General features: G+C 37.1%; 1 protein-coding gene across 1 annotated transcript; it reads left to right on the plus strand.

The window, feature by feature from the left end:
- The first annotated feature begins 6,797 nt into the window (after positions 1-6,797).
- Positions 6,798-22,080, plus strand: LOC148981903 (uncharacterized). The gene is made up of 10 exons (XM_089129079.1): positions 6,798-6,907; positions 8,236-8,320; positions 11,903-12,027; positions 12,104-12,194; positions 12,384-12,490; positions 15,030-15,113; positions 15,193-15,260; positions 15,359-15,442; positions 17,106-17,160; positions 19,951-22,080. The coding sequence occupies exons 2-10, from the start codon at positions 8,236-8,238 to the stop codon at positions 21,028-21,030; spliced, it is 1,779 nt and encodes a 592-aa protein (XP_088985205.1). The 5' UTR covers positions 6,798-6,907; the 3' UTR covers positions 21,031-22,080.
- The last annotated feature ends 2,936 nt before the right edge of the window (positions 22,081-25,016 follow it).

A 25,016-nucleotide genomic window follows, 5' to 3' on the forward strand; every position in this document is an offset into this window, starting at 1 on the left:
CTTCATATTTGCAACCACATGTGTTGTATTCATTGTTGCAAAACTTGTTCTGTAGTTCGTTGTTATCGTGATCAAAACCATTGATCTGAAGCTCAATGCTGATGCTGTCATGTAAATAGTTTTCTTATCAGCAATAAATATAACAATTTCTGATCAACCCATATCAATTGCATGCTTAAAATAACATACCGGTTAAAAGCCCCGCCCATTTCAAGACTACCCGACCCACTTCCGGGTTTAGGCCCCGCCCAGTCCGAGTACAGATACAGATACAGATAATTCATATGGTTATACAGATACAGATACAGATACAGATAATGCTGTACTCGCTCATCCCTAGTTGTGATTGTCGGATTATTAGGATTATAAATGTCACCATAGTTGAGATACACAGGCTGATTATTGATGTCTGTGTTTCTAAATAAATGCATTTGAAAGTGATTTGATCAGAGCATTTTTTTATTAAATGTTTTGGATTATAAGAAAAATACTGATTATCATATGTTGTAGAACCACTAAACTATTGTTAAGTTAAACAAAATCATCTGAAAAGGGTTCATTTTTCAGATCATAGCATATTTATGTCAAAACAAAACCAACACTATCAGATCACAGTTGTCTTTGTTCATTTGACTGGTATTAATCAATAACAGCAGACAAACAAAGATTAAAGTGAAAGTATAAGTGTCAAGAGCCCAACTAAAGCAGACACTGATCTCCATAATGGTGGCTTACAATTTGTGATTTTCTCCTTCAGCGATTCTGCTTGTGATCATCAGGTGTCTTCAATAATGCTCAATCATCACTAAATTAATCACTTAATTATCTCATTAACTTTAACACTCTTGAGTGTTAATTTAACACTCATATCGTCCATCTGAAAGCAGGTGAAGGTGATTTACTACTAATCAAGGAACCGGCTTTACTGATTAGACGCGCATAACAATATCGTGCGATATATCGCCCAGCCCTACAGTGAACACATCATTACACACATACAACCCCCCCCCACCCCCCGGAAAAAACACGTTGAACGTGTGAAATCATATAGACAAGGACTTAGTAAGCAGGAGAGAGCGCAAAATTTTGACAAACTAAAGTTAATATGTGTAAAGGTCCGAATGAGCAGCTTTTCTAGTCCGTAACGAAAATAAATAAATAAATAAATAAATAAATTAAATTGAATGAATTTTTAAGTCTTAATTAAACAAATATTCTACATCGATGGTCTGTGGAAAAACTTGACTTGAGATTAAAGGATATTTTTTATTTATCAGGGTGCATGTTAAGAACTTTGAAATTTGAGGGTCTCACACATCATCACACACACATGTGAATATACATGATCAATATATCCATAAGTTGTATCTGTTAGAAATTTGCCACATAGACCTATTTTCAGAGAGAGGGGGACAAAGACATTTAGAGTCTGTGACGTCTCAGGCCGACCACCATTGATAAGGCCCTTCTGATCACCATGCGTGTCTTCTGAGCAAGAAGTTACTTGACACTTTTTAATGTTCATAGGGTGACAGAGATGAGCCTCTGTGCATTGTGTAATGTTAGTCTGCTAACACCTTTCCAGAGCCAAAGTTTTGTTCGTACTACATTTATTTAAAAGAATAATAATAAAAGTTTAAGTTGATATTTTAAAATGAACGTTTTAATACATTTGTATCTTCTATTTATCTTTTAGAAGATAAACTAATGATTTTGTTAACAGTGTTGGGAGTAACGCATTACAAAAGTAATACATTACAGTAACATATTACTTTTTGCTGTAACGCAGTAGTGTAAGGCATTACTAATCAATTTTCAGTAATATTTTACTCGTTACATGTTCAGTGAGGCTTGTATTACAGTTGTATTACAGTGTATTTTCTGCTTTTACTTCTTAAAGGCAACAGACTATGTGAAAGTTTTAAAGCAGTCTTTTAGTGCCAGTTCAGAGCGGTCACGTCTGTAACATTGTTTTTCCTCATAAATGCGAACACGAAAACTAAAATAAAATGAATATTTTAAGTTCTATGGAGACTGGAGAGCCAACCCTTCCTCATCCGATTTGCGCAGTGTAATTAACAGAATTACAAAAAAATGTATTTTGCCTCCTATTTTTTTGTCACGCATGAATGTGTGTCTTTTCCCTAATATTAAAAATAAAACATAGACTGATATTTGTCTAATGCCTGGAGTCCTTTAAGGAAGTAGCCTATATACGTTTCAATAGATGAATTTTCTGAGAATTTTTATTTCATGTTTTGACTGCAAATGTCATGTCCATAATGCTGGACTTCCCCAATTTTAAATAATTTATCCTCAATTAGTTGTGTGGTGTAGGTCTACGTATTTTATAATGTTAACTTCAAATAATACTAATAGCCTAATTTAAAGATAAGGCAGCATTGGATATGGACGGTAAGGAGAATAACGCTGGAGTTGGAAGAGGTGTGTCGCGATTCTGTAGGTTCGTGGATCTGAGTCGTGTGGCGAATCGTGATTTCGGTTTCATATTGCATATCGTTACAGCCCAAAAGTTAAGTTCTACTTAGTTATTTTGGTGAAAGTAACTCAAAAGTAATACATGAGTAATGTAACGCATTACAATTCTGGGACAGTAATATTGTAAGGTAATGAATTACTTTTAAATAACAGTAACAAGTAATACCTAATGTATTACAGTTTGGAAGTAACTTGCACAACACTGTTTGTTAATGATACGCCTAAAACACAACCGTCACAGAAAACTGCATTTTTAAATTTTCAAAATAAATACATTTAAATAAATAAACAAACAAGCTGTTTTGCACCCACAAACACACACTAAGTTGGTTCCAAAATTAACTAATATCTGTTTTAGGCTAAATGATTATAAATAAGGTATATAACTTGTTACTAAAATGTATTCAAACAATATAAACATAGTTTTAGCTAAATTTATATATATATATGTAAGGGTTAATGCCCGACGAGGTGTCCATTGTCAGGTTTTAATGGACGACGGCGAGGCGTAAACCGGCCGACGCGCAGCGGAGGACGGTTGCCTCCGCCGAAGTCCATTAAAACCTGACAATTGACACCTCGGAGGGCATTAACCCGCTTATACCATGGTCACTTGCCAAATAAAACATTTTTAAAACATTAGTTTATATTTTAATTAGGCTAAATCTAGTTTTTTTTAAATAATAACTGACGATTTATTTAGTAACTTGAGATATAACTTAGCTAGTCTGCTCAGCTTGTAGAACCCTTCAGGTTCAAAAATGCTTTTTTTCATGAAACACAAAGGTAACGTTAGGCATAGTTATTTTTTATTACACATAAAACACTATGTGTTACACTAGTCTACACTAACCACTGCTGTAGATCGACTCTCCGTCAAATAATGTCGGTGACAACGATGCGAGAGCAGTCTGCGGGCTTACTGGGCTCCGTCAGTCCATGAGAGACTGACGAAAAAACGAAGTCGCTCATTGTTGTATTAGTAGGCTATGTAATATCTAACTTGTAAAGCTTTTGTTCATATTACGATGGAAGGAGGTGCACGCTGAATTCGTTTTATCATGAGGGTTTATTAACTCAAAATCACACAGGCAAAGTGCTCACTCTTATCTCGCTGGATGCATACTGAACTCTGAACTCTCCAGAGCTATATCGTACTACTGACAAGATATTATGTCTATGGCATACGATTGGTTCTTAGCAGAATAACGTTAGATGTTTGTTTTGATAGAGCAAATTGTTAACGGATACTTTGACTGCCTGTTGCTATGGTTACTCACAGCTGTTGTGGGCAGCGCATTTATATATTCATTTCGAATGGTAAACAGGCAGTTTCACCAGAACTACTTTACTAGGTGTCCTCTATCACTTTTTAACGGACACCCTGCAGCCAATCAGAATCGAGTATTCACCAAGACCATGGTATAAATATATATATATATCAATGTAAAAATACTTTACATTTTCATAGAGCTGAAGAAGTAGTTATTTACACAATGATAATAATAATAATAATAATAACAATAATAATAAACAATCCAAAAAGCAAACAGCTAAAGTTGTGATAATCTACAGGGTGAGATGAAGCTTCACACAGTCCTCACAGAGATGGAGGAGTTACAGGCTAGATGAATTACGGGCCAATATCACAGTAAAGCTAGTCTGCTTTCCAGGGTTTTATTCATACTAAATTAATTTAAAAGTATAATAAAAATCATGTCTACCTAATCTATTCACCTTCTTAGAAGACTTCAGTATAATATAAATGATTCATGCATACATTTTCCCAAAGGTAACATTTTTACTAAACAGCTTCTGTTCAAAAATAAAAAAAAAAAAAATGTTTTAAAGCAAAAACTGTGCTCTGGCGATCTTATTTATATGAAAAAATATTTCAAACCGTATTTTTTTGTGCACGCCACAGGAAACATGTTGTCAAAGTTTTTTCTGTTGTTGTTGTTTTTGTTTTGTTTTTAAGAAATCTTTTAAAATGTTATCATTTGTTGATACGACAGTTTGTCTGTTGGTTGCATGAACTGACTTTGGCGATATTTACCCTCGTTTTGAATTTGTCGGTCACATTTCTCTTTAATTAAAATGTTTATGCTTTTTGGCTACGAGGATTACATCATGAAGTAGGCTACCGTGCAGTGCAGCCTTTCAAATTTGTCGGGGCAGTGACAAGCGCCTCTCGCTGCTCTGAACGAAAAAGCAGGCTAGTGCGTTTGTCCCTCTCTGCTATTATAGTTTTTCAAGATGGCGGAACAACATGGGCCTCTGTGCACTTTCCCATACTATGAAAATAACGATGAGAAATTCTTCACTTATGAGTCGGAACATTGCCAGAGCTAATTTTACACCAATGAGATCATTTTTATGAATTAAAAACATTGATTTTAGCTATTAAAATATTTTTTAAAACCTACTGAACCTTTAATTTCAGTGAATCTACACATGAGAGATCTTCAAAAGTCATAACTTCAGGGGTGAATGGGGTTCCTGAGAATATTTCATTTCCCTTAAAACCAAAGATGAAGCTAAATGACACTAGTTTGCAATGTACCCCTAAAAACCAAATACGATTACACTTTTTCAAAGAATAAAAACATAATTTCATACCCGTTTTTGTTCTAATCTCTTTAAACACGATGAAACAGGATAATCATGCAACCAAATATGTCTGACACAATTTTTAAAGAAAAGTAGTGTTTTAAAATTGATTTATTTATTTTTGACAGACCTGAAATGCATGCTGATACAAGTTTCCGGCATAGTGCAAACAGGCAAGGTTCGAGAACCCTAATATCGATGTAATCTCTGCACAGTCTCAACCACAAATACAAAACTCTGTGGTGGGTGATACGGTCATGGCTTTACTAAAAGAAAATATTATGAAAGTCATTTTCAAACTGTGATACATTTCTTAATTTCGGTTTCATGTTGATTTAAAGTATTTGTTTGTTTGTTATTAATTAACATGTTTATTTTTTAACTAACACTTCAATATCCAGCACAAAATTAAAGAGATGAGTGAGCTAATGGTGTTCTCTGACCCCAAATAATCAGACAATGGGATGTTCACAAGCTACAGTGAGTGAGTTATTCTCCTGCATATTATGTGTGTAAATACAAGTGCTTAAATCGGGTGTATTTTTAAACGCCAACATATTTTGCCCCCCATGGCGATGCAAAGTACCATAGCGTTTCTCAAAGTGTGGGGAATAGAAACCCACTAAACACTGAACGTCAGATAGACGTGCAGATATTGGGTCTGTCGGTCTATGACCAATTTTGGACATCTATTCGACGTCCAAACTAGGTCCACTGTTTGGACGTCATATTGACGTTCAAAATTTGACCTTTGAACTGGGTCATTTTTTTGGACCCCTTTTGGATGTCTAAGACAGGTGCAGGAAATTGACATGATTGATATGCAATATTTCTTTTATTTACCGTCCAAATATTGTTGTCATCAACATGATTAATACATATGAATACAGATTTTTTTATAATTATTTAAGATCATTTTCCAAAAACTCCATTATACAAAGGTGTAACCGATGTCTGGAGACATTGAGTAATCATTCTGTGGTAGTTCAGCTTCTTCATACATGTATAATTTCCTCTTTTGAAGAAGCTGAACTACCACGGAATGATTACTCAATGTTTAAAGATAAAGAAGATATGACTGAAAGGTGACAATCTATCAAATACAAAGCATAAATGTTCTGTACAAAACTGTTTGCACTCATAGTCAAAAGTACAAAAACAAACACTATCTCTTTCTGCTTTGTGGTGTTATTTTAAAGGAATACTCCACTTTTTTTTGGAAATAGGCTCATTTTACAACTCCCTCAGAGTTGAACAGTCGAGTTTTACCGTTTTCGAATCCATTCAGCCGATTTTCTGATATTAGAATAATTTTAGTAACCAGACAGTTTCTGGTCTCATTGACTTCCATAGTAGGAAAAAAAAATATACTATGGAAGTCAATGAGACCAGAAACTGTCTGGTTACTGATATTCTTCTAAATATCAGAAAATCGGCTGAATGCATTTGAAAATGGTAAAACACGACTGTTCAACTCTGAGGGAGTTGTAAAATGAGCGTATTTCCATAAAAAGTGCAGTATCCCTTTAAGGAACGACTCTGGTGTGATTTCAAAGAAATCCTGTGTCATGTGATTTCAAGGTATCCAGTGTATAGACTTGGTGTGTCACAAAGTATCGCGAGAGCAATTCAAAAGCAAATGTAGCGCCTGCTCTCCAATCCTTCTCGCGGTACTTTGATGTGACGCACTGATCAGTGTGTGTGCAGCGCTGCTTGAAATACAACAAGCCTGATAACAGCTTTCACTTGCTGTTTAGACGCCTGGAGTTGGACAGAAGACACACAAAGAAATTAGCAGGTTTGTCTTCATTTCCTTAATATTATCAATTTGATCACTTTCATTTCAGTTGTGCTCAGTTGTTAATCACAGTCTGTGCATTAACTAATGAAGGCAAATACAACTTTTGATTTGAATGTTTTAGTAAATGCTGAAATTAATATTAACTAAGATTAATAAATGCAAATGCTTGATTAATGAAAAACTTGTTGTAAAGTGTTACTGATTCATGATAGCTATACACTTTCATACATATAATACAACAAAACTAAAAATGCCAAATTTACAAAATTACCTTCTTGATTCTCACTGTTTTGTTTGGTAAAGTAAATAGTATTTAGTAATATTATCATCATTTCCATATTTTTATTTGATGTGCTATGCTTTCTCAACACAGTCTCATCCCAAAAAGTCATATAACTGACGTCTTGGGACGTTTTTTGACCATACGTCAATATCCGCCTTTTTAGGGCTCCCTTAAACGTCGGTAGATGGCGGTCCCGGGCCGTCATACAACTGACGCTTTACCTTTAACGTCAGTTAGGTGACGGGTTAGGTTTAGGTCTGGGGTAGAGTTAGGATCCCATAACCTCATCTACCGACGTTTAAGGGGGCCCTAAAAAGGCGAATATTGACGTATGGTCAAAAGACGTCCCAAAACGTCAGTTATATGACGTCTTGGGATGAGACCGGGTTGGCTTTCTAATTGAATCAACATATTTTCTTATAATGCCAAGGAGAATAAAAATTTAAAAAAAATTAAAAAAAATGTTTAGTGTCCTTTTTGGTCCCTCTGCCCCTGAGGAGGTCTGTGCACACCACTATTCCGGACCAAATAAACACTCCCAAGATGCAATGAATTACAACTCTTGTTTATTTCAATGTAATTTCCATTTGTAATTGCAAAGCAGCTCACAGACAGTGTCTTTGTGCAAAAATTATGAACATAAAGGAAACACCTGTAAATCTTTGGATCATACGAGAAACCAGATCCTGCCCTTAATCACATGCATAAAATACAGATACTTTGACTATTTCTGTCAGATGTAGAAGATCCTAGTGAGAATTAACAGAGGTTTAGATGTTGATATTTGCTTCGTTTTAAGTTACCATTGTGGTGATCATTGTTTCCTTTCGTTGGGCTCTTGGTCCCCTTTATATTTGCGTTATCTTTTCTTTCTTCTGGGATTTATAGGCGTAAATACGACAACCAAGGATTTAGACAATCTCAGCTTGTTTGCAGTGAAGGGATGAAGAAGATAAAGTATTATGAACACTGAAAGATCTCGGCCAGTAATGTAAATGTAAAGATACGTAAATATAATGTAATGCATCCTTTTCCCCTGAAGATGGATAAGTATCGCAGACTCTCAGACGCCAGTGCTGTCAGCATTTCCTCAGATCAGAGCATGGATGTTTCTCCTGGCATGATCAGTGAGTATAAATATCACACATATTTTTCGTTTGCAAAATAAACATCAAACCGTTCTTAGAAACCACAATCTGATGGCAATGGTAGACTACAGTCAGACGAGGACTGAAAAATATGCGTTTTCTTTTTTAAATATTACGTTGAAAATTGGAATACCGCTGTTTCAACAATTTTCTGATAACTTACAGGTATGATGACAACCTATACTTGTTTGTATAGGTTGTGTAGTTTTGTGTATACTTGTGCCTTATGAGACATTCAGTCGTTGCAATGGGTCTACACTCTCATTGAATGTCACAACTCATCCGCCATCTCCTCGGCCCACCTGGAGATGGCCCACTCCTCTGAGAGAGGACCTGCTCATTTAGAGACAGAGAAGCCTATAGCACCCACATCCAGACCTCTGGAAACTCCATGTCTGGTCCCTGGACAGAACTCGGAGGATCTAGGACTAGGTGACCTACCCCAGGCGGTGGTTTACACCATCAATTCTGCTAGAGCCCCCTCTATGAGGTTTCAGAGCGTCCGAATCCAGGCCTAGTGCTTGTATGCTTGTGTAACTTGTGCTAGGCTGGATTCCATGTGTAGTGATCCCTGTGGCGATCCCATATGCTTATTCTTCCACGATCACCTCCTTGCGGTGAGTCCGTGTATTTCTCTTGGCAGAGTCCGCTATGCTGTCACTGTCCAGTCCTGTCCACCCCCCCTAATAAAATGATGTATTTCCCTTCGGGCAGGATGTGGCTTGCTTCCGCAGTATTCCCCTTCCCTGGAAAGGCAGGCTTTCCCAGTGTTATCTAAGAGTTCCACTGTGTGGGGTATAACGAAAAAGCAGTTTGAACTCTACGCAGGCCTACAAATATTTTCGAAAATAAAGTGGAAAATAATTTTTTGAAAAAAAAAAAAATGAGGTTAAAGCACTGAAATTTACAAAAAGAAAAATATAACAGTATATTTGGAAAAATATGTGACACTATATTTACTACTGTACATCATAATGTATATCATTTTAATGTTATTAAATACACTTCATACTATAGATATACGTATGTGATCAGATATGGCACTGCATGTCTATATTGCAGATATTTTTACTCATAGAAACACGTATATAGAAAAATATGTAATATATTTATATTTTATAATTATTTGCATTATCAATGTTCAATATTTCAGTTAGTAAAACCACAAGTACATCACCTGCATATACTAATGTATCTTGCAAAGGGACTCTCACTGTGTTGAGAAATGCATAGCCATTACTTTAAAATTTAGTAATTACAGTCTTGATGATGTGCAGTGCATACCAGAAAACCTTTTTATATTCCAAAATAATAGAACATTAAAAACTAACAAATCTCACCCTATATTAATATTGAGCAGAAAACATTAAACACTTCATTTTTAAAGGGTTAGTTAACCCAAAAATGAAAATTAAGTCATTATTTACTCACCCCTATGCTGTACCAACCCCGTAAGACCTTCGTTCATCTTCGGAACACAAATAAAGATATTTTTGATTGAATCTGAGAGCTGGATCAGTCCTACATAGACTGCCTAAGGGACTGGCTCTTGACGGCCCAGAAAGTCATTAAAGAAAAGGTTTAAATATTCCATGTGCCTACAGCGGCTCAATTATAAGTTTATCAAGCGACGAGAATAATTTTTGTGCGAAAAAAAACATAAATAACAACTTTATTCGACTATTCCATTACTTCCTTATTGGCATTGAGACGAGAATTGAAGAGATTTCCAGAACGCATGCGCGAGAACTGAGCTGAGGACGTTCTTCTTCGACTACTTCTTGTTACCGGCTGCTCACCGCTTAGTAGTATTACCGCCCTCTACCGTATAAGATGATGATCCACATATAAGGCGCTCCAGATTGTAAGGCGCACAGCACTGTCGTATTTGAGAAGATTAAAGGCTTTTAAGTGCGCCTTATAATGCGGAAAATACGGTAATTGAAATGCGTATGTACAGCGCGCATCTTCCTCTGCTTGTAAACATAAAGTTTTGCGCTTCCAGCTATATCTGCACGTCATCCTATACAGTAGGGGGCGTTAATACTCCTCATAGACATATAGACTTCACTTTGGTGTTCTAAGCATGCGTCAAAACCGCCGCCATCTTGGAACAGGGGTCTTGTCATAGGAAAGTAGCTAGGTAAGGCTGCTATCTCTGCCTTTACTTCGAATTCATTGATGGTGGCGGACTTTTGTGCAGCGTATGATGTTCACGGATGAAATCTGAACTAGGAAGAATGTTTTTTTAAAAAAATATTTTTTTTTCTTCTTTTTGGAATCAATGATAAATGCATGTCTGACCGTTGGAACAAACCAAAAAAACAAGAAAAATCGCATTCATGATGAGTTATGGTGATTTTATTTGCGTTAGACCTGTGTCTACTACATTGACGCTGATGCATTAAAGTGGCGGTGCTCCCCTGTTTCAAGATGGCGGCTCTATTGACGCATTTGTTCTAATGAACTGCCGTATCCAAGGTGAGGTCTAGTGTATATGTCTATGAATACTCCTAAGCGGTGAGCAGCCGGTAACAAAAAGTAGTCAAAGAAGAACGTCCTCGTCTCAGTTCTCGCGCATGCGTTCTGGAAATCTCTTCAATTCGCGTCTCAAGGCCCGTCCAACAGTCCGAATGTTTTCAACTGGTGGGCTTTGAGTGCTACATTCTCTTCGTGTTTTCCAGAGGGTTTATAAGAAGGATCACCACACTGGATGCTGTTGAATTACCAAGTATTTGGTTGTATCTGCGGTGATCTCACTCAGCGCAAACTGCGTTTTAGTCTGTGCGAACCATGCAGATGATTCCCACAATTCGTGGAGTTTGAGGGTGACAGCGTTCGTGGTCATGGTCATGTTGTGTCACTGGGTACGTCCAGCAGACTAATGTCGGGGTCATCAGTGTGATAATTGCAGTAACTTGCAAGAAACAACTTCTCACCTTGAGCACACAAATACGTGTGTCATTTATTTTGGTATGAGAAAACACTAGCCCACAAAAAGCGCTGGCAAGCGCCTTACATCATCACGAATACAGAACGTTTGGGACCACTATCCCTGAACAGTTATGAGGAAAAACGCTAAGAACAAAGTACTGCATTTATCACCAACAATGTATAGAATTAGGCTATATTTAGCACAAAGATGAATTATGTACGTCACAGTCACTGCACGTTCACATTTATATGGGAGCATGTATGTGCAATGTGTACACATTAAATGTGCTGCTATTTGTGTCTTCATTTATAAGTATTTTATATGTATTAATTAATATATAGCCAAACATGATCAAGGCACATGTTGCAGTATATTTAAAAATAGATGATCTAACCCTTTAATAGGTTACACAATCAAGAAAATGTTTGCAATAATTTTTTTTTTGCATGTTTGGACTGAGTTTTCATTGCATTCACACAGTCTTGAACAACAGGTTTCACCTAGTGGTGTTTTGAACGCTTAAAAAAAATATAATTGATTCAATGTTTGGAAAAGCTTTGTTTCTCTTATTTCAATTGACAACGCATACAGTATTTTGCAGAAATTATTGTAAATCTTGATTATAGAAGTGCTAAAAGAACATGGATACACCATAGAGGAAGAGCTTGGACGAGGAGCTTCAGGAATGGCGTTTCTGGTGAAAGATGCAGATGGAGATCCTTATGTGGTCAAACAGATGAACTCCAGAGATGTATGATCTTCCTTGAGTATTGACCACAGGACTCACAACTTTTCCTTACAATAAGTTTTTTTCTTCTTCTTTTCAGGGTGAGGAACTGAATTCTGTCAAAAGGGAAGTCGAGATCCTGAAAACGCTGCAGTTTGGATACATTGTTACTTATGTGGATTCATTTGAAGGTACTTGTTCTTTGTAGACTATATTTTTCCTTTGTTCCGAATAAAAAATCTGTTCGTTTTAAGTTGTTTCTGAAAAATTATGAAAAACCATGGATTACGTAGTTAACTGAACAAAGACGCTTTCAGAAAATTTAGCTATTAAGACAGTCAGAGTTAAGTCATTCTCTGACTGGATGTACATTTACTTAGAAAAAGAAGCGGGACGCATTTATATTGTGATGGAGTATTGTGAAGGAGGTGACCTTTCAAAACTCATGGGCAAACAGAAAGATGAACGTTTTTTTGAAGAAAAACAGGTGAGTTTCTATTCTATTCTATCCTTAAAACCACTCTCACATAAAACATGATTTAGTAGGTTATGACCCAAACATATACACTCCTTGTGGGGACATTATACAAACATACACTACACACACACATGTTTTTATGTTTTATGAGGACTTATTGACGTAATGGTTTTTATACTGTGAAAACTGTATATTCTCACACACACACACACACTCAACCGACCCCTAAATCTACCCATCACATCAGACTGATTCTGTATGATTTATAGGCTTGTTTCCTCATGGAGACCAAAAATGTGCCCACAAGGTCCAAAATGACTGGTGTCATTATACTTGTGGTAACTACATAACTAATGAAGACAGGGAGGCATTAATTTCCTTGTTATCTAATTGATGACTAGTCTTTTCTTGGGCTCTGGTTTAGACATCTATTAAATTTTCACTGACAGCCCTCATTTTGTCTTGTTTTAGCCTAGACGACTGGGCTGTGTTTGAATGGCCATTACGTCTTTTAAACGCAAAATTGCTAGATGGGTAGTTACCTGTAACATTACAGAATTAATGAATTAACATAATGTTAAAGGGATACTTCAGCTATGGAAAGATGAATGTGTATTTAAAATGGGTCATTTATATTGAAGAAATTTGAAATTATTTTGAATTTGGAGTTTTCTAGACTGAGAAAAGCCCACATTTTTGGCTGATGTGGATGAAAGACAACAACTCCCAGAATGCACTTGCTTCGCTGCCCTAGGAGGCCACGCCTACCGGTAACAGAGCGCAGTAGTTAAACAACAAGTCTAGGCTACTAGTGAGTCTCCGTGATGAGTCTGCCCAAAAATGTGTTTCGAGATCGCCCAAAATGTCAGGGATTGGGCTTTTGCGTTCTACAGTCGCCGTTCATCATGTTTACTGTGGCGAGCGGGACGAGTGAGGGCCGCGGGAGAACGGCGCGAGGCCGGTGGCGTGATTACCGATGAGCGACACCTGTCTCGTATCTCTCACGGAGGAGCGGGGATTTTCTTAGCAATGTTAAAACGCACATCAACCGATCACTTGTTTAGCGTTCATGTAAACACGACATTCAGATTCACCAATGGAATAAATTCAGTTAGATTGAAACACAAGCTGTGCATGTAAACAATGAATGTCGACTGCAGAAAGCAAAAGCTGAATCCCGGACATCGACGGCCGGACGTGTCCGGGAAAAAGAGGATGGTCTTTCTCCACAGAACAAGAGCCTGCCAGCTTAGCTTACAAAAAAATATGGCAGACACTATCCCTGCGTCCCAATTCGCGTACCATCCGTCCTAAATAGTATTCGAAAACAGAATTAGTACGTCCCAAATCGTAGTATGTTGAAAAGAGTGTTTCAAAGATACCCGGATGGTCTACTTTTTCCGGTCAGAATCCGAAGTGTAGATCGATGCACACTCTAACAGCTGATATTGCCCACAAACCATTGCGCGTTGGACGAGGATTCGGTTAGAACTACAAACACGAGTAAAAAGTGTTAAAAAACTACAGACACGTTGTCGATACGGAGGACGCGCGAGTCCCCGCGGTTGTGTTGAAAGTTTAGATAAAGAGCTTCGAGTGATTAATTATCAGTATCTAACCTGACGAAAATGAATTTATTCAATGTTGTCCGCATTATATTGCATTTGCAGCAGCATTGTGAACTTTTGTAAAGACACGTTTAGCCATTACGTTTTAAATGCATCATTATATTCAAATTGCAAACACACGAGGAGAGCATGAAAGACCCACAACTGGCAGATGAACGTGCGCTCCGTAACGGTAGGAAATAAAATTAGATTGAATGGAGGATTTTAACTGTGACGAGATGATTGACAGGGCAGTTTACGGTGACAGGATGCACACAGAGCTGATGTCATTAAAGATGACGTGATAGTATGTCCCAAAAGCTTGCCTACTCTTTTGCTACACACTCAAAAGTATGTACTTTTTCCTCACAAAAAGAGTACATACTTTTAGGGCGTAGTATAAGTAAGCGAATTGGGACGCAGCATACGTATGTGTTCATTCTGTGAGTGAGATCGCCCTCTATGGGTGGGTTGATGACATGCAGGACAGACCCGACTACTGACTCTAGTCTTTAGCCTCTGGACACAAAATCCTCCGATGACGCAAAATGATGATTTTTGCGTCATCTGAGGATTTTTTTTCCAGACAAAAAAAATACATAAATCTCTTGTCTCAGGGGGATATGACGGTGGAAAGCATGGTAATACGAAAATACTACAGTTTTTCTTAATACAATAATACAATACAAAGCTTAATGCTAAATCCTCAATTATCCCTTTAAGGTCAATACCCAGCCTGCACAGCCATGGAAACCGTGGACAAAACTGGCTGGGTCCCAGTTAGATAGTCCAGGTCAAACACATGTGGGCCCCACATGGCTGTGCTGGCTGGGTAATGACTAAAAAGCTTTAAACATTATTTTAGAAATTTCCTGATTCTTCTGCTTCTGGGGATGTCCCCACCAATCTAAAAATCAACCTTACACCCTTGATGTGTGTAGATCCTTGACTGGCTGGTTCAGATTTGCCTGGCTCTGCAGTATCTACATAAGAAGAAAATTCTTCATCGAGATATTAAACCACAGGTATGCACTGATAAAGCTCAACAAATCACATAACAAAGTCAAATCTGGAAAACTCATGAGAATTCTGTTGTCATGGTAGAATGTCTTCCTGACTGAAGATGGTTACATCAATCTAGGAGATTTTGGAAGCTCAAAAGCATTGAAAAGGTAAAAAAAAAACCCACATTAATAGGAACTAGTGATGGATCGAAAGTCAGAGTCCTTGACTGTTACAGGTTTGAGTTTACATTGTTTTTCCTTTGTAGAGCTGATGAATATGCTAATTCAGTTGTGGGTACAAACCTCTACATCAGCCCAGAAGTTCATCAGAGGAAATATAATTCCAAGAGGTATGCTTTTGGATATGTTCAGCATTAATGAAAATTAAGTCATTAATTACTCACCCCCATGCTGTACCAACCCCATCAGACCTTTGTTCATCTTCAGAACACAAATAAAGATATTTTTTTAGATTAAATTTGAGAGGTGGATCACTGCTACATAGGCTCCTAAGGGATCGAAACTTGACGGCCCAGAAAGTCAATGAAGAAAATGTTTAAATATTCCATGTGACTACAGTGGCTCAACTATAAGTTTATCAAGCGACGAGACTTTATTCGACTATTCCTTTTCTTCCTTGTTGGCCAGAAACGAGACTTCAAGAGATTTCCACGACGCATGCGCGAGAACTGTGATCTCCTTCAACTACTTCAGTTCAGTTCTCGCTCATGCGTCGTGGAAATCTCTTGAAGTCTCGTTTCTGGCCAACAAGGAAGAAAAGGAATAGTCGAATAAACTCGTTATTTTTGTTTGTTTTATTTTTTACACAAAAATTATTCTCAGGTATTCTGATTAATTATTTTGTCATTTTGCCTCCACGTTTTCCCGATTGCGCGCGAGCTTCATCTCCTGTCCATACGGTAATCTCTCTACTGTGCGACAGAGAGTCGCGTGGGTATGACGCAATCGTTAGCCTACTTTTACAAAAAACTGCTTCTACGAGGCCATAACATAAGCTACAAGGTAATGGAGCATTTTATACATTGTCGTGTTTCTTCAGAAATAAATAAAGGACAAATGGGGTCTTCAAACGCCTCAGATGTAAAGTTATTCGCTGTCAAAGTGACGCCAAAATGAATGGGAGTCAATGGGAATGCTAACGCAAGTGAAGTTCTGCTACAAGATGGCAGCTCCCGCGAGGCTTCAACTTCCGGTCGATGGATTACCCCCTTGGTGATGTCCAGGCAGTGAGTTGTGGGAAATGGAGTGTGAGGGATTCAGGATAGTCTGATGTGGATTGCCCTCTGGTGGCTCTCAGGGGTACTCCAGCTGATGATCATTACAGATCCCTATCAGGCACTGTGTGCACATTAACTGTTGAGCTTGATTGTAATTTGCTTATATTTTAAAGATGTACTTTTTAATTACTGAAATGCTGGAAAGTATTTACAATAATGATATTTCATCACTGCTCCACCTCAGCGAACAAAATGGAGAATGAGAACGTTATGTGGCAGCAATTCAATTTTACAAATACGTAGGCTATTGCTTTAAAAAAAAAACAAGAGCCTTATTCTTCCACAATTTTTTAAAAATAATTTCCATATTTCCTGCTAAATATATATATATATATATATATTTAAATATGAAATAATAAAGATAACATTATTATGCTATTATTAAATTAAATATGAATTTATTCGTATCATTCCAACTTAGGATCACAAAGCTTGCTCTTCCACCGTCAATAAATCACCACCCGAATGCCAGAGATTACTTACAGAAGTTACTTGTGACTTGAACGTGTGACTTACTCCCATCTCTGCCGAATGCATATGTTTTAATCACTGAGGTGTTTTTACAGAAACATTAGTATCATCTGAATAGGCCTCAAGCCTTAAAATGCTCTAAAATATAATATGTATTGTTATCATTATTTGAGTAGATAGCACATAACATGTTTTAAAGTGTAAATATTTCTTGATTTTCATTATCTTGCATCGGCTGTTTTAGTGACATATGGTCATTGGGATGGTTGCTCCATGATCTCTGCATGCTTGATGTGTGGGTGAGTATTTATGTAGTTTTTTGTTGTTGTTTTTTTCCAAAAATCACCACATCACTGTCACACTTTCAGCCCAATGATGATGAAATGCCAAAAGTGTCAAATAGTAAAACATTTATTAAATAACTCAAAACGGCAAAAGAATCACCAAACTCCACACAAGGGAGTTTGATGAACAAACTACACAGAAATAATGAACTACAGGACTAGCTGGTGTGATGTTTGAATCAGTGTCCATGACAACAGATTGTGGCGAGATCATAAAACAAATGAGACGTGACTGAAGAGTCAGTAAAAATTAAACTAAGATCATAACCGTGACTGTAGAAAAGGCCACCCCTTGGAAATGGACCCCTCCGATCTCCCCCGCCTCTGTTTGTGAGTTGGACTGTGCGTAAAAGTGTCCGGAGAGTTAAAGGACAAGTTCGGTATTTTACAATTAAAGCCCTGTTTTAAGATCGTTTCTGATTAAATACTAGAATGGTTAAGATTGTTTTTTAGACAGATGCTGCTGTCACGAGAATTTTCGGTTTCTGTGTCGTCTGAATAGAGGATGTGTTGACGTGTTTATAGTGAATAACAGTTGTAAATAGCAGTTGAGTTGATCGAAGTGCTGTTGTTCAAGGATTTAAAGATTATGTGTGTGCCTGCAGCCAACCCACCCACCTGCAGAAGAATGTCCGAGGTGGTAAAATGATGAATGTTCTTGAGTCCGTGTCACTCGCAGGCAAGGTGAGGGTTGATGAGGGTAGAGCCATAGGGACGAGAGAGCCTGAGGGAGGGAGGAGCCAATGTTCAGAAATACACAGCAAAATCCCCAGAGTTAAATTAACACTTAAAAGTGAGAATTATTTAAACTGAGCAGCGTGTTAATGAACACTGAAGCAGTGTTAAAGATAATTAAGTGAATAATTGATTGATGATTGAGCATTATTGAAGACACCTGATGTTACACTTAACTGTCACCGTCCCACAGGTGGGACGTTTGCCACTATATTTTTAAAACAATAATATCTTAGTAAATACCTTAAATAATATTGACAAACTATATATCATTTGAAAGCTTACAATCTCTAGTTTCCATATTTGGTGACTGATTTTCAAAATATATTACAGAGGAGCCATAATTTATCAATATAAAACAAGAATATTTTCATACTCATAAGGCGTGTTCAGACCTTTATTTTAAAATAGCAGTAAACATGAAAAATCATGAAAAAATGGTAGATACCTTAGTTTGTTTTCATGCGAAAAGTTCAAAAGATAGAATCCATTCAATTATTTTGGAAAAAAAGGTCTGAAAAGTTTGAAATATCAAGAAAAAAATAATAAATTGACCATTTGTGACGTGGCAGCTAGCTATGACTTACATGCATGTTCTTTGTATGTGTTTCTTAGAGGTTCAATTCATATCAAAATCTGCCAAACTTCCCATGCTACTTCTGAATAGGATCTCTACTTCAGAAATTGTATGAAAATTGTGAAAATAATGGTTCATATCACTCAAAACACGAATGGAAATGCAGGCGCCCTTATATGGGCAGTAATGGAGTCTGATTGTGCCCTAGTGAAAAAGTTTGGTACTGCGCTCAAACAAAATCTTACTGAAAGCTCATTTTTTGAGATATCAACCTAAAATTTGAAACACAACTTGTTCAGATTTTTGGCTTTGATTTTTCTGCCATTTTAGAGTAGCCCAGGTTTTGAAAATATATATTTTATGTAAAATATGAATAATTAATATTTTTGCATTGTACATTTCCATAAACTCAAACTTCTATAACTTTTTTTCTGTTTCACTTTCTTAATTTTTTTCACTTCTACAAAAATCTGCCAAATGTCTTCTTTAAAACAAGACCAATCATATGTCTATATTCCAAAGCATTCTTGAATTACAACCATTTAAGTTCGAAATGTGCATTTTCATGTCTATTCAAAAAAGGGGGGGTGACAGTTAACAGGTTAAAGGTATAGCGGAGGATCTTTCCGAATTTTAGAGAAGACCCGCCCTCTCCAATTTTTAAAAAAAAATGCACATGCACAAACACAACACTCTTGCTCCCGAGAGGGAACGTCTTTTACGCCTTACACAATTATGTTGCAAATTCTAAACTAACTAAAAAACATTCATAAAAAAGACAACATGTCAAATGCCCTTCCGTGTTTTATTTACTTATTATACTGATCGATTGAGTGACCGAGGACTCAAGACATGATATGTGCAACCCTGTATCACACGAAATACGTTCTGAGGAAACTATTTTGCAAATCGCAATTACGTTACATAGCAACATAAGCAGTGCTATTACGTTGGTCCTTAACCTAATATCTCTCATTGTTAATACGTTATTTTTATACATAGTTGCATATGGAGAAGTAGCTTGTTGCATTTGTGTAATAATAAACACACAAGATTTTAGAATATTTCAGCGTGATACATTACCATTTTGGTCAAAAGGCTACTTTAGACAAATTAGACAAGGCCTCAGTCACCATTATGTTGATCAGTGTTTACTTTAGTTGGGCTCTTGATCCTTAACCTTCCCTGAGTTTGAAGCTTTGTTTTTTTTACTGTTGCCAGTTAAGATTTCTTTGTCTTTATTAATTAGTTTCCATGGTTTTTGATTAACCCTTTGTTTGTCAGATCTTATCATTGTTACAGTGGTTGGTCTGTTTGACCAGTTATATATAATTATAAACTGCTTCCAGTTATATACAGCTCTTTTATTTTATTTTTCCTTCAACACCTACTGAAACTAACAAGATTCCTATTTTTTTTTTCTTTCTCCACAGGCAGATGGCATGAAGCGTCACATATGTCACGCTGTCAGCCTGGCAGGAAACCTCCCTCACATCTCAGAGAGATACTCCGAGGAACTACGGGATTTAATCAGACAAACGCTCAGCCGTGACCCTAAAGACAGACCTTCAGCTGAAGAGATTCTGGCAAAACCGTTCCTGACAGATGCAGTAGACAGAAACAGCAGAACACCAGAGGTACTGCTACAGACTTTCATGAAGTCCATCAGTGCCTTCGATAAGGCTTACAACAAGCACTATAAAGACTTTGAGGTCTTAGTTAATGAGTGGGAAAGAATAACAGATTCAATGGAGTCTGCGCATTACAGCGCCACAGCGGGGAGTCTGTCCGGGTCAGTGATCGGAGCAGCTGGAGGAATCACTGCATTAGTTGGTTTAATCTTGACACCGTTTACTCTTGGGGCGTCTCTGATTGTTACCGGTGTCGGTGTTGGAGTAGGAGTTGCAGGTGGAGTAACAGGTGCTGCATCCACCATTACAAATACTGTACAACAAAAAGCATTCAGAGGGAGCCTTGAAAAAATTCAGCAGAAGTATGAATCTGTAAGCGAACCAATTATCACACCACTGAACACGCTGAGAAAGGTACTGAGAAGAATCACAAAGTTCAGTGTTTTTTTCGGCAACACGAGTTTTGACAATGTCCAAATATCATGCAATTTAGACAGGGGAAATATTTTGTGTGCCTCCCAACTCCTGAATCTAGGTCTGTTGGCAAATGTTAGCAGAATTGCTACTCAGACTGCAAGGGTAGGACGAGTTGTGGCAGAAGCAGTGTCAGGAGTATTAAGTGGACTACTAGTCATCCTTGATGTCGCCTTCATAGTGATGGATTCTGTAGACATTCACCAGATGAGACAGGGAAAAGTAGATGATCCAGAAAAGGTCAAATCCAGTGTACTCAAATCCATTGCAGAGATGAGGAGAACACATAACGAGCTTTGCGATGTCCAGAAGGAAATACAAAAAACAAGAGATGAACTAAAAGACTATATAGAATTGACCAGGGTTGACGGAGAGATAGACAATGATTTAAACAGTTTAAACATATAGATATGATTCCAGCCGGAGAATCGGGCAACATCCTACTGATTTATACATGGGCATGAGTCAAAGGGGGAAAACATTGTCTTTTTAGAAATAAACATTTAATATGTTGCTCTGGAACAACAAGAATTGTGATTGTATCAAATCAAGTCAACTTTATACACATATAGCTTTTTTTTATAATATAGATTTTCAAAGCAGCTTTACAGTGATGAAACAGCAGAAAAATGATGCTTCAAAGTTTGTTTCCACTGTACAACAGCTCTAGAAAATAGTGTCATTGTTCAGCTTAAGTCAGTTGATTCATTTCTGTATTAAATATCATTAGTTTATCAATCTGTAACAGCTTTCCATTAAGCCGCTGTGGTATTGGCAATAGGAGTGAGCAAGTAATTAACTCGTATAAACTCCATGAACTGTCTTTATGTCTTTATTTATTGTGCTCTAATTGATACATGTTGCTTCCAATTAGCTTCTTGTGCTGTTTCATTCTTTGTTGTTCAAACATACTAATCCATACCTTGCAGATACAGCGCACACACATTGTCCATATTCCATTTGTCCTTGAATATCACTCTTTATCAGCGAGCATGGTTAAGCACCATTAAACTCAATCCAACACAAACAAACTTAGACATGGTCAGCATGGTATTCCACATAGTACATCGCTTAACACGGTCAAAAAACTGTGTGCTTCCCCACTACCAATACACCTGTATCTCATTACCCATGTGGTCCTCATACATCAATGTCAGAGTGCCCCTAGTGGACAAAACTATAATTGCATTAGATTGGCTCCTACACAATCATTTAGTTAATTTATCTATATATAGGTGCTCTGGAGAAAACAGTGATGTCATTGTCCAGCTCATTTCAGTTAAACAATCTATAAAAGATGTCCCCAACCTTGGGGTTCTATATAATAACAATATATCCATCATACATGTTTTCTATTAAATAAACGTAGGATTACTATTTGTTTTGTATGTACTTATTGTGGTGTTTTTTTTTTAATTGTTGTATTTTGTGGGTAAATAAATTTAATTCAAACCTGTATCTAAAGAATTCTAATGTAATCTTCTTATATACACATATATTACAGTATATTCTCATAAGCAAGTGGACTTGAGTTGGAAGAAAAATAAATGTCAAGTCCAAATGGACACAGAATATGAGTATACACCGTATATATTAGGCTATACAATAAAAACATTTAAAATATGTTAACATTGGAACTGAATTCTTTACATGTGCTTTAATATTCTAGTCAACACATCAAAAATGTACTTCTTTAAAACCACCACTAAATTATTTAACAATGCTCATTTAAGGTAAACTTTAATTAGATACCATTACAAAGTACCTTTTTAAAAATATCTTGGTCACATACGTCAACCTGGTTCCCTGAAGGAGGGAACTGAGACGTCACATGGATCTCACCTGAGACCCCATCACCTTCGTATGTAAATTAGCCTACACAACAAGCTATAGTAATTGGTGTGCGGAAATTTTATCTCACGCTCCGCCCTGCAGTGCAGGGTATAAACAAGTAAGCAGATGCAATGCACATTTGTTATTATTTGTTATTTCGCGTTCATACGCACTTTTTGGCGTATAATAAGTACGAACTCCTCACCCCCCTTCCCCCTAAACCTACCCAGGGAGTTTTCAGTGCGAAGCATGCATGCAAAAAAACTATTTTGGCGTATAAATGCCACGAGAAATGACAATCGTGGTATAGATACGCACTTTCATGATACTGTGTTTGGAGCTGTGTGGAGAAGCCCATGTCCACCTCTATCCCGTAACCATCCTGATCAATGTACTAAACACAGATAAATCTACGCTAACTTGAAGCTATCCTAGACTACACAAAATAATCTAAATAACTATATAAATGCTATGCTAAATAGATGCTAAAATACTCTATCTTGATCGTTTTCAATACTCGTAAATCAAACTCTTGACTCGCAGTGGTTTTGATGAAACAAGATGATTTTTAAACTGGCGAGGGCGTTGTAGCTCGTACCAATGGCGTGCTGAGCTGAAACCTGCGTACATCACCTACAACCATCAAATCAAGTACCACCGCAAACACCCAATAGGAAAATTCAACTGCAGTAGCCACTGTTCAACCTGAAGAGGGCAGCACTAAGACAGAAATAAAACACTTTATAGCCAAATGTCAAAAAAATTACTCAAATCAATGATCAGCACTAATAAAGCTCCATTCTTACAGACCATTAACTAAAAAAAGTTGGTTAAGGGTTTAGTTACCCTTTAGTATTCAGTGAGAAATACAAATCTTGGAGAGAATTATGAAAAAAAATAAATAACGGTAGTGTCCTGTTATCCGGACCCCACGATGGCCTACCCCTAAACCTACCCATCACTGGGGTTAAGACCAATCAGGGATGACTTAAAGGGTTAGTTCACCCAAAAATGAAAATTAAGTCATTAATTACTCACCCCCATGCTGTACCAACCCCGTAAGACCTTCGTTCGTCTTCGGAACACAAATGAAGATATTTTTGATTAAATTTGAGAGCTGTATAACTACCACATTGGCTCCTAAGGGACTGCCTCTTGACGGCCCAGAAAGTCAATGAAGAAAATGTTTAAATATCCCAAGTGACTACCGTGGCTCAACTATATGTTTATCAAGCGACGCGAATACTTTTTGTGCGAAAAAACAAACAAAAATAACGAGTTTATTCGACTATTTCTTTTCTTCCTTGTAGGCCAGAACGAGACTTCCTTATAGATTTCCACGACGCATGCGCGAGATTTGCGATCTGAAGTAGTGAAGCTGGTGTAAGGAGATCGCAAATCTCGCGCATGCGTCGTGGAAATCTATAAGGAAGTCTCGTTCTGGCCTACAAGGAAGAAAAGAAATAGTCGAATAAACTCGTTATTTTTGTTTGTTTTTTCGCACAAAAAGTATTCGCGTCGCTTGATAAACATATAGTTGAGCCACTGTAGTCACTTGGGATATTTAAACATTTTCTTCATTGACTTTTTGGGCCGTCAAGAGGCAGTCCCTTAGGAGCCAATGTGGTAGTTATACAGCTCTCAAATTTAATCAAAAATATCTTCATTTGTGTTCCGAAGACGAACGAAGGTCTTACGGGGTTGGTACAGCATGGGGGTGAGTAATTAATGACTTAATTTTCATTTTTGGGTGAACTAACCCTTTAAGTTCCTAAATGGTATATGGTGGGATGATTTTTTCCAGTCTATGGGTGGGATCCGGACCCCATGATGGCATACCCCTAACCAGTGGCGGCTCGTGCAAAATCTCTCAGGGGGGGCAAATATTTGGATGATTGATCAGGACAAGGCCCACCCATGCAATGGATAAATTAAAAGCTTAAGCATGTAAAGTCAACTTCACTTTAATATTAATGACTAATAAAGTGACTTAATAACAATAAATCTTCTTGTTTCTATACTCACTATTATTACACTTATTACATCACATTAAAGAGATTCGGCACACAAATTAAGATATTTTTGATTATATCTAAGAGCTGGATCACTCCTCCATACACAGCAAATTCTGTTTTTTGGAATAAACTCTGTTAGTTAAAATCAACTCAATCTGAGTGTACATGTGAGACCATCAAATAGACTCCAGCGCAGAGTTAAAATAACTCTGCTCTTGGAGTTGAATTTGAACACTTTTTCAGAGTTAAAATTTATGGAGTTAAAATACTAAACCTACGGAGCGTAAATGTAACTCTAAAAATAATTATATGAACTCATTACCAGTGTTAAAAAGTAACACTTTTAAAAACACTTCACAAAATATTTAGTTTAACACTTCTTAGAGTTAACATTACATTTATTTAACACAATATAATGTCTTGTGTGGAAATTACTACACTGAACACCATATTCTTGATTTACTGCCTTTATTTCAGCAAATCCATTTGGTTCAGATTTGAGGAGGAGTAACCTTCAACCGGTTGTCTGCAGGACAGTCGTATGAA

The sequence above is a fragment of the Pimephales promelas genome, chromosome 3 (assembly GCF_988280905.1).
Source record: "Pimephales promelas chromosome 3, fPimPro1.hap1.1, whole genome shotgun sequence".
NCBI lineage: Eukaryota > Metazoa > Chordata > Actinopteri > Cypriniformes > Leuciscidae > Pimephales > Pimephales promelas.

Bases quoted from the DNA above. Each gene is read 5' to 3' on its own strand.
- LOC148981903 (XM_089129079.1), top strand. From the start codon at position 8,236: ATGGATAAGTATCGCAGACTCTCAGACGCCAGTGCTGTCAGCATTTCC. The intron at 8,321-11,902 runs GTGAGTATAAAT...TCTTGATTATAG, and splicing joins TGTTTCTCCTGGCATGATCA to AAGTGCTAAAAGAACATGGA. The intron at 12,195-12,383 runs GTACTTGTTCTT...ACATTTACTTAG, and splicing joins TTATGTGGATTCATTTGAAG to AAAAAGAAGCGGGACGCATT.